Here is a 16,031-nt window from a genome sequence, read left to right on the forward strand (position 1 = left end):
AGTGAGATATTTAATAGACAGCTCGCCAGATAGCCAAATAGATAGCTAATAGACAGCTAGGTAGCCAGCCAGATAGCTAGCTAACAGACAGCAAATAGATAGCCATCTAGGTAGCAAGCTAGGTAGCCAGCCAGCTAGCGACGTAATAGACAGCAAATAGATGGCCAGCTAGGTAGCAAGCTCGGTAGCCAGCATAAGTCCCACAAAAGAAAGGAGATACTGCATATTGGATATGTTTGATGTTTATACTAGTATTTATTAAAGTTGATGTGGAGAACAAATTAGTTTTGAATCGATACACTACAAGCGTGTCCAAAACACAAGAATGACCCCACACTTTGTTTATTGTCACCTTTTTTTATGTTTGAATATTACATACATAGGGGGAGTGAACGTTGGGGTGGACCAAGGGCAGTTTGGTGGAGATAAAGAAAACTCGAGTTGTGTCTTTTGTCTTGTTTTTGTTGTTTTAAACAGTTGGTGGATCTCTGCACTGCGAGAAGCCGACGTCAGATGACGTCGGCGCTCGATTTCTCATCGTCGGTCCCCCTTCATCGCTTCTTGGGAGGTTGTGCTGTTCGGGGAGGAGTGACGGGCCGGCCCGAGTTCATACCGCCGTACTGGTACTTGGCTTTCTTCTCAGAGGGTTTCAGAATCTGAATAACACACCGCCATTTTAAATGGATGTTTGCGGACTGCATGCGATTGACTTTCCGAGTGCAGTTCCCGAGCGGGCACCTGGAAGGAGCACATGAGGGTCTCGTCCACGCTCATCATGCCGCCGGCGTTGTCGAACTCGCCGCAGTAGTTAGGGGCCGAGAAGAGCGTCACCAGCTGCCTCTTGGCGAAAAACTCGTAACCGTCTTCCACCACCTGGGGGCGCCGCCCGATCAGTAAGCACCCCACTCGCAGCATTCACGTACCACAATAGCGTCGGCCTTCCAACCTGGTGGGCTCGGCAAATGAGGTCCAGGTCGTGCCGGTTGAGGAACTTGCTGACCACGTCGGCCCCGAACGTGAAGGAGACGCCGCGGTCGTTCTCGCCCCAGCCTTGCACGTCCTTGTCTGGGTCCGACCACAGGAGGTCACACAAGAGGCCTGGAGGACGGTAAAACACAGCTTTGAGTTATGGTTGTCCACGCGCGTGTGGTTGGTTACGCTTACACGGTTCCCCGCTCCGCAGACCATAAGTGGGTGTGAGTTTGAAAAAAAATAAAAGCGACGAGAATGTCAGACTCCCTTAAAAGGAGAAGAAGCCCCTTTTTATGACAACACGCAAGCAGTATCACCCCAACCAGAACTGTTATGAACACAAGATTTAATATGTCCGTCACACATTTAATTCGGATGAATTTATGTTGAAGAAAACACACAAACAAAATAAAGGTGGGTTTTTATTGTATTTTTTACTGAGAAATTTAATTCAAATGAAATTGTGTTGAACAAAACACCCAAAATAAAGCTATCCCGTGACTGTAAAGTGTCCTTGAGTTTCGAAAGGCGCTTAGAAATTAAATGTATTATTATTCTATTCGAGTTACTTAGCTATCTATTAGCTAGCTAGCTTTCTATCTGAGTTACTTCTGGGTTGAGTGAAGGCCTAGCTAGCTATCTGTTAGCTATCTATTAGCTAGCTAGCTTTCTATCAGAGTTACTTAGCTATCTATTAGCTGTTTATTAGCTAGCTAGCTTTCTATCTGAGTTACTTCCGGGTTGAGTGAACGCTGGCGCGTGTGGCTGCCGCTGCTCACCCACAGAAAAACCTATCCTGTAATTGTAAAGTGACCTTGAGAGTTTTGAAAGTCACTAAGAAATGAAATGTATTATTAGGATTATTATGAATATTATTATTATCCCTTTTTTGCTTTGACTTTGAACCAATAAATGGCGTTACCGCAAAAACCAGCACTCTGTGTCAAGAGACGCATCACCGAAGAGGTGAACTCAAAAAGTTAGTACAAGTCGAACATTTTAAAGGAACACGTCTCATTTAATTTATTAGCAACCCTTTGAAGTCTGTGGTTTTTACCGGTCACTCGTTGTGCTCATATCCAATCATTGTATGTCGTCGGTGTTTTTAATGTTTTGATAGTAATGTTGCAAGAAGGTATTTGAAAAATATGTTGCTTAAAGTCTATTTGTTGCTGAAAGTTGAGAAATGGTGTGGGTGCCATTACTCAACTTCTGTTGAACAGGTTTTATTTATAATATACAAATACATCATCGGCTTGTTTTATTTATCTGATTTGGTGTATTTATCTTGTATAAAGAGAGACAAGTTTCTATATTCATTTACTTTTCACAGGGATTATCAAACTCTGAAAAATATAACATACATTTGACGATTTACAAGGCACTTTTACAGCTAACCAGACAGGCTTCTCCCCCCTTCCGGACAGACGATGATCACCCATTGGGAAAATATGTATGTATGACTCACTGTTCCAAAATGTCCAAACAAATTTCGCGAGCTAATTTTATTTGCTAGGTGTCTTTGCTCCAGCTCGCATTGTAATTAGAACAATTACAATGCCTATTCAAATGTCTTTAAAAGTCCGTTTGATTTGTATAGCAGCGTGATAACTTTTTTAATTGTGTCCACCAACCTGTATCAGGCACGTCTGTGGGTCTCATGATGCGTCTGATCTGCTCCATTGATTGCAGGTCAGGGGATAGACCTGCGTGCGATACAGGATCACAACATCATGAGAGGCTTCATCCAACGTTCCTTATCCAGAAGACCCCCACCCTTCGCCCTTTCCCACGTTCTTTACCTCCATGGCAGCAGAAGATCTTCTCATCCACAATGGCTGCGATGGGCAGGCAGTTGAAGCAGTCTGTGAAAGTCTTCCACAGCTTGATGTTGAACCGCCGCTTGCCTGGTGGTCAATTAGCGGGTTAAGTGACAACACCGTACGTCGGCCAGCCAACAGGGTCGCCGAAGCGCGGGTGCTCACATTCGTCATAGAAGCCGTAGATGCGGTTGATGGAGGCGCACTCGTGGTTCCCCCGCAGAAGGAAAAAGTTCTCGGGGTACTTAATCTTGTAGGCCAGTAGGAGGCAGATGGTCTCCAAGGATTGCTTCCCCCTGTCCACATAGTCACCCAGGAACAGGTAGTTGGCCTCTGGGGGGAAGCCACCGTACTCAAAGAGCCTGAGTAGGTCTGTGTACTGCCCGTGAATGTCACCTGGGGGAACAGACGACACGCCGGTTGGTTAAAAACAAATAGACCGAGGGAGGGGGCGGGGGGGGGGGGTGACGGGCAGGGCTCACCACAGATTTTGAGGGGTGCCTCCAGCTCTAGCAGGATGGGCTGACTGAGAAAGATCTCCCGAGACTTGATGCAGAGGCCGCGTACCTCGGCCTCCGTCATTTGAACGATCTTTCCTGGACGACATCCTCGCACTGGAGACGTGATAGAAAATAGACAGAATAGAAGTCTATAGAAATATTTTAAAGATTCATGCTGTTGTATGCTCAGTCGGTCGAACACAAGGCCCACAATGGAAGCACAGAAAATTTGGGGTCAATCTGAGGTGAACAGACACAGCCTGTTAAACTGTAATCCTTAGGTAGGAGGTCTGGCCTTGGGCGGAATTTAAGACTTGGTAAAATCTTTCACAGGAAGCGCTTATCAGCCAGGTTACAAATCTATTAGTTCATGGAAAGACAACCCATTAAAATGTCTATGTTCTGTTGGTTTATGGATGTTGGTGCTTATACCATGGGACAACCATGGGGGTGGTATTCAATTCAAGACTGTTTTACTAATGTATCACTTAAAGCAGGGGCCCCCAACCTTTTTTGCGCCACGGACCGGTTTAATGTCAGACAATATTTTCACAGACCGGCGGATAAATACAACAAAATAAAATGATACGACAGGAATGGAAACATTTTTTTTCTTTCTTTTAAATATAACAATAAATGTGAATCCAGTGTGTATTTTTATTCAACTTTATTAGCAGAGTCCTGGTAATATCGCGCCAACAACAACATATGTAACATCGTCTCTGCCCCTTAACGCTCGATGGTCACTATGGTAATGTTTAAACGTGCCTTCAAAATAAGATACACCACAAAAACAAGTACAAAGCGCATGAAAAATACAACTCACTACAACTGAATCAGTGGGACCCCTGAACTTGTTTCTCTGCAACGAGACTGTTCCATCTCGGGATAATGGGAGACAATGATACCCGAAGTGTCTTGCTTATGTCCAGTCTACTCCGTAGTTTTGTTTTGGTTGCGGTCACTGCAGAAAACCCTGCTTCACACAAATAACATGTCGGAAACTGCAACAGGGTTTTCAGTGCTGTTGTGGCGATCTCGGGGTATTCTGCCATCACTTTAATCCAAAACACTGGCAGAGTTGTTGTCTCAAACATACTTTTAAGTCCGCCATCATTGTTCTTCCTCTTTCACAGGCATGCTGGATTCACCCGGTTTGTTGACAAATGAGTTGTGGATCCATTCCTTGGCAGTTCGTCAATAAAGGCTCGGGCTCAGTCTTTTCCAAAAACCCCGCCAATGTTTGAAACATGTCAAATACACTGCTATTCACGCGCCATCCCCACAAATCCAGTTTGGCTTTAAATGCAGCTACTTTATCAGTCACACAAGCTAATGCTAACGCGTGTATACAAGCGCTAGCCCGTGCTGAACCAGCTAAAGAACATCACCGGACCTCTGCTAGATCCTCTTCAGTTTTCCTACCGGGCAAACAGGTCTGTGGAGGATGCAGTCAACATCGGACTGCACCACATCCTCGACCACCTTGACAACACAGGAACCGACGCAAGGATCCTGTTTGTGGACTACAGCTCTGCGTTCAATACCATCATCCCAGAACTCCTCATCCCCAAACTTCTCCAGCTTGGTGTGTCCCCCACGATCTGCCAGTGGACCCTCAGCTTCCTGACAGGACGGACACAACAGGTCAGACTGGGAAATATATCATCCACAGCACGAACCACGAGCACTGGAGCCCCGCAGGGATGCGTCCTCTCTCCATTGCACTTCTCTCTCTACACGAACGACTGCACCTCAACGCACCCAGCTGTCAAATTCATAAAGTTCGCAGACGACACCACGGTCATCGGTCTCATCAAAGACGGCGACGAGTCTGCGTACCGACAACAAGTGGAGCAGCTGGAGCTCTGGTGCAGCCGTCACAACCTGGAGCTGAACACGCTCAAGACAGTTGAGATGATCGTGGACTTCAGGAAACATCCATCACCACAGCTACCCCTCACACTATCCAACTGCCTGGTGTCAACCGTTGAGACCTTCAAGTTCCTGGGAATCACAGTCTCCCAGGACATAAAGTGGGAGGTCAACACCAACTCTATTCTGAAAAAGGCCCAACAGAGAATGTACTTCCTGAGGCTGCTCAAGAAGCATGGCCTGCCACAGGAGGTGCTGCAACATTTCTACACAGCTGTCATCGAATCCATCCTGTGTTCTTTCATCACCGTTTGGTTCGGGGCCGCCACAAAAATGGACAAAACCGACTTCAACGGACAGTTAGGACGGCGGAAAAAATCATTGGTACCGCCCTACCCACTCTCGAGGACTTGCATACTGCAAGAATCCAAACTAGGGCGCGGAAAATCCTACTGGTCCCTCCGCACCCTGCCCACCACCTTTTCCAGCTACTCCCCTCGGACAGGCGCTACCGCTCCATGCGCACCAAATCCAGCAGACATTTAAACAGCTTCTTCACCCAAGCCAGTAACTCTTTGAACTCTTTCAACAGTAGCCAAAATGGAACTGTATAGTGCCACTTCGCAGTTTTTTTGACGACGATACTAGTGCAGCGTGTTCTACCGGAAACAAATTCCTTGTGTGTTCTACATACTTGGCAGTAAAGATGATTCTGATTCTGACAGACACCACCCATGGTGGGTGAGACGCAGATTTTTTATTTTTTTTTATATATATGGAGGACACTGATTTGCTGTGGCGACCCCTTGATGGGAAGAGCCGAAAGGAAAAGAAGATATATATAGGGCCGAAACTACCAGCAAAAATTTTAGTTCGCTGACGAAGCCTCTTGGATAAGAAGCGAAACGTCCGACACCTTCAAAGAAGTACAGATGACGGCTGAAAAAACCTTCTCATCGATGGACCACTCCTGTACGACTGAGAGCTTCCGCAGACGTTTTACTCATTTAACCCTCCCAAAAATGGGGTCAAAATGAATTACCAGTTTAAGACAAAATGGGGTTGCTTTGTCAAAAAAAAGACTTCAAAAGTAATGTATATGTATGTTATGTATGACATCTTCTGACCCAACATTTTTTCAAGCGTTGTGGCTTAATTATTCACTTGACGCAATTCAAAAAGTTAAACAAGCCCCATCTGACCCAAGTCTTTTTGGGGGTGTTTTCATAGCCTCACGCACGTGTATGCGCATGCAAAATGAGTCAGCAAAAGTGCCGTGTGCGTGTGTTATGTGTGAAAGAAGAGACTGGGAAGCTGGCGTGTGTCTTTTGACAGATGAAGGTGTGTGTGCGTGTGAAAGAAAGAGTCGAGAGAAAGGAGAAGGTGTGTCCTCCCGCGCTCGCTCTTGTTATGCAATGACGACCTCGCAGACTGGGCAGCCGGATCAACTGACAAGTCGGGACTGATATAGCACAAACAAACACACACACAGGAATTCCCTTTCAGGTGTGGGTGTACACACAAAACACACTTTTTTTAGCTCCTTTTCACACACAGTGACCTTGAATTGGGGATGTTCCATTGCTCGCTCATGCCGGGGATGGAGGTGGGGTGTTTCCCCAGCATTCATCATGACGGTATGAAAAAAAGTGGATGTCACATAATCCCCCACCCCACCCTCTTATCCCCCCGACATGCAGCACATTTCATCACCATGGCAACCCCGGCAAGAGCAATGCCCAGCGTGCAAGGCATTGGCGAACGAAGCGGCGGTTGCCGATATGCAAACTGAGCGCCTCATTGACGCAAAAAGCACACCTGCACCGTCAGCCTGATACGGAAGTCACACAAAGATTTTGCCTCAGGCTTGTTTTTTTGGGGGGGCTTGGAATATTTTTTTTCTTCACGATTTATGGGCTACGATCCTATTTGTCATTTTCATACCGGTTACATAAATAATTAAGTCGTTTCTAAAAGTCGTCATTGGTGACTTGTTCAAACTACAGTGATACCTTGGCTTACGAACTTAATTGGTACCCAGAAAATGTGTGTAAGGCGAAAAGTGTGTAGTCCAAACATTAATTTCCCAGCAGAAACCATTAAAATGAGAATAATCCATTCCCAGGTCCCCATAACATAATTTTCAACTAAATAAGCCTTAAAACTAAACACAATATACCTTATTTTATGTATAGTACAGGTGCCATTGTATTGTAATTAAAGAAATAAACTGTACTGTATAAAAAAGTCGTTTTATTTACCTTTGTGATGGTCGTCGCTGGCTTGATGAAATGGATAGCTTTTTGCATAAATGTCTCAAGAAGCTCTGGGTTATACATCTTAGAAGTTGCAATATTGCAACAGCAACAGATGCAGGCAGACATACTAGAAACTTCATTAATAGCTGGTTCCCTTGCTTGTATGTGCTCTTCAAATTGTACAGATGGATTGTGTGGGTTATTTGTGGAGCCTGATTGATCGGATCTTTTAAACTTGCAGTCTACACTCTGCGTTTGAACTGTCAATAAAGTTATAAATAAAGTGTTTCTGTAACCCCTTGCTCCCCAAGATTATATTCTCGCAAAATTAACGTTCGTAAAGCCAAAAGTTCGTTAGCTAAAGCGTTCATAAGCCGAGGTATCCATGTAAATGAATTAAAGGGATATGCGTGCGGGATTCAGCGCAAACGAGTCATTAGAGCCCAGAGTTTTATCAAACAGTTTCTGTCATACATTTGCTTAACTTTTTTTCTGACATGTATTTCACTGGAGCAGGGGCTGGGGGGGTCATGAGTTCATGTTTGGTTTTCTTCAGCTTGACTGGCCGCAGAGGCCAACTATTTTTTCCACTCATTTAGAAGGAGCAACAGCAGCAGCCGCAATGTCGCTCTGAAGAGTGAGCCAGGCCATATATGGGCGTCGCCGGGCAGCACTTTTTTTTGGGGAGGAAGACGGCTGTCAGGACAAAAAAGGGAGTGCTGCCGGGCTCATTTCTTGCATCGGTTGTTGGAATGAAAGCTCGGCGAGGCGGGAAAGGGAGCCACACGAGCGCCGCGTTGCTGAGCCAAGCGTGTTTCGTATGCAATGCTTTCCAAAATGCATGATGTTGTCATCATCCATTTCCCCAAATAATAATTTGTTTGTCCCGATATTTTTACTCACTGTGTCGGAGCCGCGCAGCTTTCCGCCTAGCCTAAAGCTAGCTTAATTCTAACATAGATTGCAAAACGCATTGGCAGGCTATCGGAAAGTAGGAAAGGTGTTCCTGTAATAATGTAAAAACAACGGCAATAAACAATTTAAGGTTATTATCCTATGAAATCTTACGCCAATGGAGATTAGTTGAGGACTTAATCTGCCTCTTATTGTGCGATAATTTACAAAGCATCTCTTCTTTATAAATTCCTCCCCACTGGCAAGTATTAAAGATGTTTAGCTAACATGGAAGGATTAAGGGGAAGCCCAGTTTAAAAAAAAATGTTGAATCTATGTGCACCAACAAGTCTAAACACGGTATTCTGATTGATCGTTGAGTTTGTGGAATTAAGTGGAAAATTCCACCTGCTTATATCCATCTCAGAGAGGGGGAGTGATTTCATCACTTGCTGTCAGCTAAAAATGACATCACACAGCCTGCGAATGTCATATAACCATATCCATTGCACGGGTGAGCTGGGATTGTTATCACCTCAGCCTTTCGAAACTGTGATGTCATCTTCGGTCGACAGCAGGTGAGGCAATTCAAGCCAAAATGGCCGCCCTCTGAGATGGATTGAAACAGGTCATATTTCTGCTTATTAAATTAAATTCCACAATATTAATCACAGTAACGCGCTTATACTAGTGGGGGTGTGTAGAGCAAAGGTGTGAAAGTCAAGGGCCGGGGGCCAAATCTGGCTGCCCACATAATTTTATTCGGCCCGCGAAAGCAAATCAAGCATGTTAAATGCCATGCTTGCTAAAGTCCGAACCAACATTTCTAATTGTCCCATAGCAACCACAATAATAGTCATTATTTGTTTACTTCTAATTTAAAAAAAGTTTTTTTTTGTCCGCTCTATATGGAATATGTGAATGAGATAAAACATTATAATAGTTTCCCCAAATCCATAATGGCCCCCGAGAGGAAACCGTAACGACAATGTGGCCCCCCCGCAAAAAGAGTTTTATACCCTTGGTGTCGCGTATATCATAAAGAACATTTTTTTACTTTTCTTTCTCTGTAAGATGAATGTTCAGATGTAAGAGAACCTGTCGTGCTAACACGTTTTTAAAAAATGCCTTAAAAATATGTAGCATAAACATATTTGCGATTAAATACCCCATGAAAAAGTTTTATGGCACTTGTGAAAGACATCACTTGGTGGGTTTAATTATATATATTTTTTATTTTTGACAGTTCTTTTAACTAACTGCGCATCGCCATGGTACAAGAAGGACTTGAGAGTAACTAGGAGATAGAAAACGCGACGCAGAGTCTGCACAGGCTGTTTTGTTCTCCCATTGACATTTCAAGAAGAATGAGCATCTTTGTGAGGCTGACGAAACTGAGACAACAGAGTGCCGTCTGGAAAGAACGGGGTCCGAGCACTAACCCGAGTCCCCTTTTGCCAGCGACGGTGCCAGGGAGCAAACGCTCCTTGGCGTACAGGCTCCGCCATTGTTTCCACAACAGCAATCTGTGGCCGGCAATGCAAAATGCCCTGCTCCAAAATGTGACCATGAAGAGTTATCTCGGTGTAAACCAGCGTTTTCGCACACATTTGAATTTGCACACAGGCGGACCGCGAGCCAATTTTGGCTTCCTGTCCGCAACGCCCTCTCGTCACCGTTTAGTTTATTAGGATCAACGACAGCTGTGTGTACTGACATTTAATAAGACAGCTTTGCGGCTTTGTGTACCCAAGCGCACGTCGTCATTGAAACAAACACCCAAAAAGTATTTTGGTCAGTTGACGGCGTAGTGATGTACTGTTGTCTGACAACAGTTAATTTTTTAAGCGACCATTTTCATAGTTTTTTGTTTTGTTCGTAAATAGTATAGAGTGAACTGCATAGTCACGTTTGGGAAGCCTCTTGACGACAATGCATTGTGTTAAAGTGAGTTGAGGGGCTTCATGTCGGGTAAAGTCTTTGTCAAAGAGTCTCAAACAAAATTGAACAGTCACTGAGAACCACTCAACACACAAACGCTCACCTGCAATCCCTGAGCCAAGAAAAGCCAATGCTAGACTTTGATTGGCTGACACCCAATTCACTCAGGCCAGGCTCCACCTTTTAAGGCCACACCCATTCCACGTCACAGTCGTGCAGACTGCGAGGATCAGAATAACATGCATATTTTGGATTTATGTATGTATATTTTCGATAGATTGACAGACAGACAGATTCACACACAAATGTGGCCTCTATATCGCATCCGACGTAAAAGCTTGGCCAAAACAAACATGCAGATCAAACCTCCACAGATGGAGGACACTGATTTGCTGTGGAAAAGAAGAATATCGGATTTTATCAGAAAACGGGTCACGCTAAACAGGGATTCAGTATATTGTCAGCTGGTAGCACTGCGAGAATCAAGTCAATAACGCAATCAATTTTGTAACACACCCAATCAATCTGGATGATGGTTCAGTTGAGATCAAGTCATGCACGTGTGCATACTGGTCAATATTTGTTCAGCAACTCTGTCCTCTGCGTGTTTACAAATGGCACCAAATGACTGAGTCTCAGCGTTCTGCCTTTGGATAAACAAACCACAGCCGACGCGCGGATGCCATCGCCCAGATTGCAGCTACGGTCGACATTCTGGGTTGTAGAACCTTTCGGTAATAAAAACCCACACGAAAGAACTTCGAAAACAAAAACATACAAATGCCAGTGGTGAGCATGCCAGCAGCCCTTTGCATGAAATTAGTAAATTGTTCTTATCCCGGAACTGTTAAGTGTCCTTGAGAGTTTTGAAAGGCTCTTAGAAATTAAATGTATTATTATTATCATCATAAATTTGTTGCGTCAAGTCGACTGTGGCTCTCATTTCCCACATTGGGCATGACTGTAATAGTCCAACGTAAACGCAAAATACACACGTCGTGGCTTCTTTTCTGAGAGCCACATCCCCTTGAAAAATGTGTGTTGATGCTTCTTGAGACTGCTGGAAAATTCAACAGGCGTACATCAGGCCTCAAGTGTTTCCTTTGACCAGAACCAAACAACGGTGTTGACGTTTTCTGCATGCGTTAATATTGACCAAATTACTTTGCGAGCCTCAAACTGCCGCCCACCAACCACCGCGATGCGTCCAAGAAACATTATCAGCATATTTTAAAAATAGGTCGCCAACTTGGCGAGCTTGATTTCGGCACACTCTGTTGATGACATGACGTGGGATACACTTGTGATGAGAAATTGTCAGACAGGGTGAATAAACGACATTTACTCCACCTGGTGACAACGGCCGCTAAAGGACAACTTTTCGTTGTCGCGTAAACGCTACACATCGGTGGCGAATATTTAAGAGTCAGCTTAAAAACATGTGGAGAAACAAAAGCAGGATAAAGATGGAAAAGGGCAAAGTAAGCTTAAAGGTGGGGCTGTTATTTCACCAGCAAGACGTTTTTCTTCCCCACCAACACTATAAGAGTCGAGCTAGCTTTCAGCTGTTGGCCCCATGGGATAAAATCGAGTGGGACAATGTCCACGAATGACACACGATGCGCGGCGAAAGAGACGCACTTACCCTCTAAAAGCCTGGAAATCAGGGAATCCACGTCTAACTCCCCCTCCGCCATTTCTGTTCCGAAGAGCTCGCTTGCGCCGCAGAACGAAAGAGGATCGGAAGGTACCGCCTCACTGGCCACAAACGCACCACCGAGCTTCCCGGCCCATCCGTTTATGACATGCCTCCCGCTGCCTTTAAAGTCTCTCGCATACGCAAACGAGCTCTGGCGACGAGGGGGTAGATTCAATCGGCCACAAGTTGATCGAGAGTGATCCAAAGCGACTAGTTTGGATATGACGTATTTATTACATGTGTACGCGATAATTACAAGGAAAAACTCGTTATGTCGTACGATTGAAGTGAGCCGATGAAGGCACCATTCTCGTTCCTGCCCTGACAACCATAGACTTCAAATTATACACTACAGCCTGCTTCGATACCAGAGACGTCAGCGCGTCCGCCACATTGAATGTGTCATTCGCGCCACCTGTCTCACTCATAGCATTGTTACCACAACCGTGTGAATTGTTGCGCACTCGTAGAATGACATGTTTGCAGTTAGAGACAACTGTTTATTGGTTGACAATTATGTGGTACCTACACGAGTAAAATTCTACTACTTTACATTTAGAAAAAAAACTCAATCATGGCCAATTGTCCAGTTTGTTCTGTGAAAATGCCATTATTTCCTTCCAGCCAACCAAAAAAACAACAACTAAACACAACAAAAAAATCGGAACCTTTTTAGTAAACATGACTTCATAAAAACACCCAGTAAGTTGCCATATCATTGAGTTTAAATAATTAGTTTGTCCAAGTACAGTTCAGTTGTATTCAGCTTCGACGGTCTAGATCAGGCATGGGCAAACTACGGCCCGCGGGCCACATACGGCCCGTTAGGCTTGTCAATTCGGCCCGCCGAATTTGCCCAAATTATAGTACAAACAGTGTCTAAAACTCATGACAAAAAGCTAGCGAACAACAGGGCAGATAACTGAAAAGTTGCCTGCCCCATTTTTCCCAACTTGAAGCAAAATGAGACCGATCCCATTAAGAAACATTGTCACAAAGTATGAAGTTTTTTTTTAAATCAGGAATGCACCAACTACAAATGCTACCTTGCTTAATTTACGGCAAATGCGCATGGCTGTAAATTTTGCTACAGTAGTCGATTGTCATTGTGGTGCACAATGCAACGTTTGCATTGATTCCTACGAGCCACTAAGCCTCTTTCATAAGTCTCACGTACACTTTACAGTCACGGTTTAATGTAAATTTACGTTTTGTAGCGTCACATATGTTGTTAGCTTCTTTTGAATCTTTCTTCTAGTCTGAGGTTCTGTGCATCTATTTTGGAAAATGACATGCAATTGCACGACTTTATAACGCTTGCGAAAGTCCGGAAGAAAGAAGCAGGCTTCTGATTGGCTGCCGAGCCGAGTATGCAAATTTCAACTGCAGGTAGTCTATGTTTGTTTGCTCGGCGACGGTACACGTGTATTGTTTGCGCGTGAAGGCGAGAGCGTCAGTGAGGAGTTTGTTGAGCGCGCGGTCAGGACAAACCATCTATGATTTGGCGGAATTTAACACAAGTAGGTATTATTGAGCTTGAATATTTCGTTGTGTAATAATATGTTTTGAATGTTGAAAGTGATTCCATTTTTCAATAAATGTTGATTTCTTTGCCCCTTCGATGGAAACTTAAAAACAGACGCAATCTTGATAAATCACAGTGCATGTTATTTTAATCTATTTCCATTTCCTCCTCCAAGTATCTGCGAAATAGTATGCAAACGCCATATTCCTTGAGACAAATTTATTAACTGATCAGGGATATTTTTCACATTTGAAAGACAGTTAATAAATTGGGTTGTAGTGTTTTTACTGTGCTATGAGGTTTGTACATACTACATTTAAAGGACAACCGGCACCATTTTTTGTTTTTGTTTCCCACTGACATCAGAAAAACGTTTTATAGCATCTAAAATACCCAAATCAGGCAGGCTGATATTTTTAGTTAAATGAAGAACACCAATAAAAATGACTTCAAAATGAATCCGGAAATGGTCAGTTTCAGAAGGTCCCACCCCTCTGTTCGTGACGTCACGCCAAGACGTCGTGCCTTGCTCGAGAATCAAAACAATGGCTTCAGATTCGGAGAAGATGTTTTCTTGTTCTTGTTCTTCTGAAGAGGAAAGCATAAATGTTTGCAATTGATTCTAGGAGTCCTCCCATATCAATTCGAGCCGTCAATGACAGCAATGTAGCACCCAGAAAAAGCAGAAGATTGCGCCCAAGCTCTGTTAGAAATGGGCTGATTTGTCAGCTGGGAATTTGTGTCAGCGAATATCAAATAGTTGTCTTGGTGCAACACACAACGATTCACCATGGTGTTATTTATGTGTTTTCCTTCTAATTTCGCCATCAACACAGATCAACATGAAGTTTTCAGACCAAACAAAGTACCCAAATTGCATTATGTGTCGCTTTCTCGGTCAGGGGCGGTCCAAACGTGATGTCACATGGGGATCGTCATCAACTCGAAAACAAGACTTCATGAATATTCAGCGCAAGTCTTAAAATGTAAACTATAGCTATATGCTGTGGAATCTTTGTAAAATACGCTCAGTCGAAGTCATTTGAAGTGATTTTATAAATTATGGACATAACTTGTTCGGAGTATTTCCGGCCCAAACACTCCCTCCAAATGCTCCTGGCCCGGCCCCTCTGTCAAATTTTAGAACCCAATGCGGCCCGCGAGTCAAAAAGTTTGCCCACCCCTGGTCTAGATGTTTACATTTTCTCTTTAAATTTGTAACATTTGACAAAATCGCCAAACTTTTACGTGCATGTCCATGATTAAAATAATAATTTAAGTATAATTTTGGTTCGTTTATATCAGCAGTTTTCTGGTTCAAACTGCATATTGATGTGCTTCAATGGTTCTGGAGGTTTATATTAATTTATGTCAAAGTTTTGTTTGGTGAAATACAGTGGTGGTCCGTGCATTTCACACCTAGGCCTTCAGTGAAGTCCTACTCAGTCCAACTTGAACAAATATCCCTCGTAATACCATAATTTATGACACAACGGCTGGAGATATCATTTACAAAAGCACACGCACGCAGTACTGGGCGTGGCATCACCTTAATCGTCTACAACACAGGCTATTTTCCGGAGCAATTACACATCAATAAATCTGCATCAGCAATTAGAACTTGTCACTATGCGTGATACTGCAAACACTTAAAAATAAAAGGAAATTTAAAATCATTTGTCCACAAAGTTTTATGAAGTCCACCAAGAATATGCTATCTTTAACAAGATTTTACGCTAAATTACAAAATCAGTTTAATGTCAGTTTAATATAAGAAAAACAACAAGACGTTCACAAAACGAACTATTTGTTGAAAATAAAAGTAAACAAATCTTTTTCATTTGTTCTTGAGAATAGGCCTACATGCGACAGCGAGTTGTCCTCCCCTTCAGCCATTGTGGGTTAAAAAAAGCGAGTAGATATACTTGGTTGTTCTGCTAAAGTTTCCGGGTCTGATCTGTTGTAGCTTGGTTGATTTGCATAGCGCTGCCTTCGCTGAGGGCTGAGGTAAAGTGAGTATCCAATCACAGGACGCGTACATGTCATGTTCAACGCGAGGCCCTCTAGCTGGCCTTACTGTGCCAACTCGTGATCTGATTGGCTATCGCAACTATATATCAACTACATGTGCCCGTTCATGTACAGCGTACAGACACCCTCACTGTTGATTCTGAAGGCGTCGGTCAGATTTCATACAGCCTGGCGACACAAGCTAGCTGAATTCTGATTGGATTAAAAACTCTGACCTAAAACTACAACACTGAAAGGAGCATAACCAAATGGATATAATATAACATCAAGAAAACAGTATGTAGAATAATTATATATATATTTAGAAAAAATACTTTTTTAATGAAATTGACTTTTATTATAATTACGATAATGATGTCTGATTATGTTAGGCCAGCAGAGAAGGCCTTGCTGGCTCTGACGGCCCACCGCTGGTGAAATAGTCTTCGGGCGATTGTTATGTTTACTCGCCTACATCGCCATCTCATGGGCAAAACGTGGAGTTGTGTTATCGCCCTTCCCTTTCCAGTAAACGCG

General features: G+C 43.6%; 1 protein-coding gene across 1 annotated transcript; it reads right to left on the reverse strand.

The window, feature by feature from the left end:
• Positions 1-235: 235 nt before the first annotated feature.
• On the reverse strand, positions 236-12,234 carry LOC148902291 (serine/threonine-protein phosphatase PP1-beta catalytic subunit). The gene is made up of 8 exons (XM_088990699.1): positions 11,906-12,234; positions 3,275-3,406; positions 2,958-3,188; positions 2,775-2,879; positions 2,607-2,678; positions 947-1,098; positions 739-873; positions 236-656 (listed from the first exon to the last, which is right to left on the reverse strand). The coding sequence occupies exons 1-8, from the start codon at positions 11,955-11,957 to the stop codon at positions 552-554; spliced, it is 984 nt and encodes a 327-aa protein (XP_088846825.1). The 5' UTR covers positions 11,958-12,234; the 3' UTR covers positions 236-551.
• Positions 12,235-16,031: the final 3,797 nt, after the last annotated feature.

The sequence above is a fragment of the Hippocampus bargibanti genome, linkage group LG02 (genome assembly GCF_051943395.1).
Source record: "Hippocampus bargibanti isolate YZ-2025 linkage group LG02, ASM5194339v1, whole genome shotgun sequence".
In the NCBI taxonomy this organism is placed as follows: Eukaryota; Metazoa; Chordata; class Actinopteri; order Syngnathiformes; family Syngnathidae; genus Hippocampus; species Hippocampus bargibanti.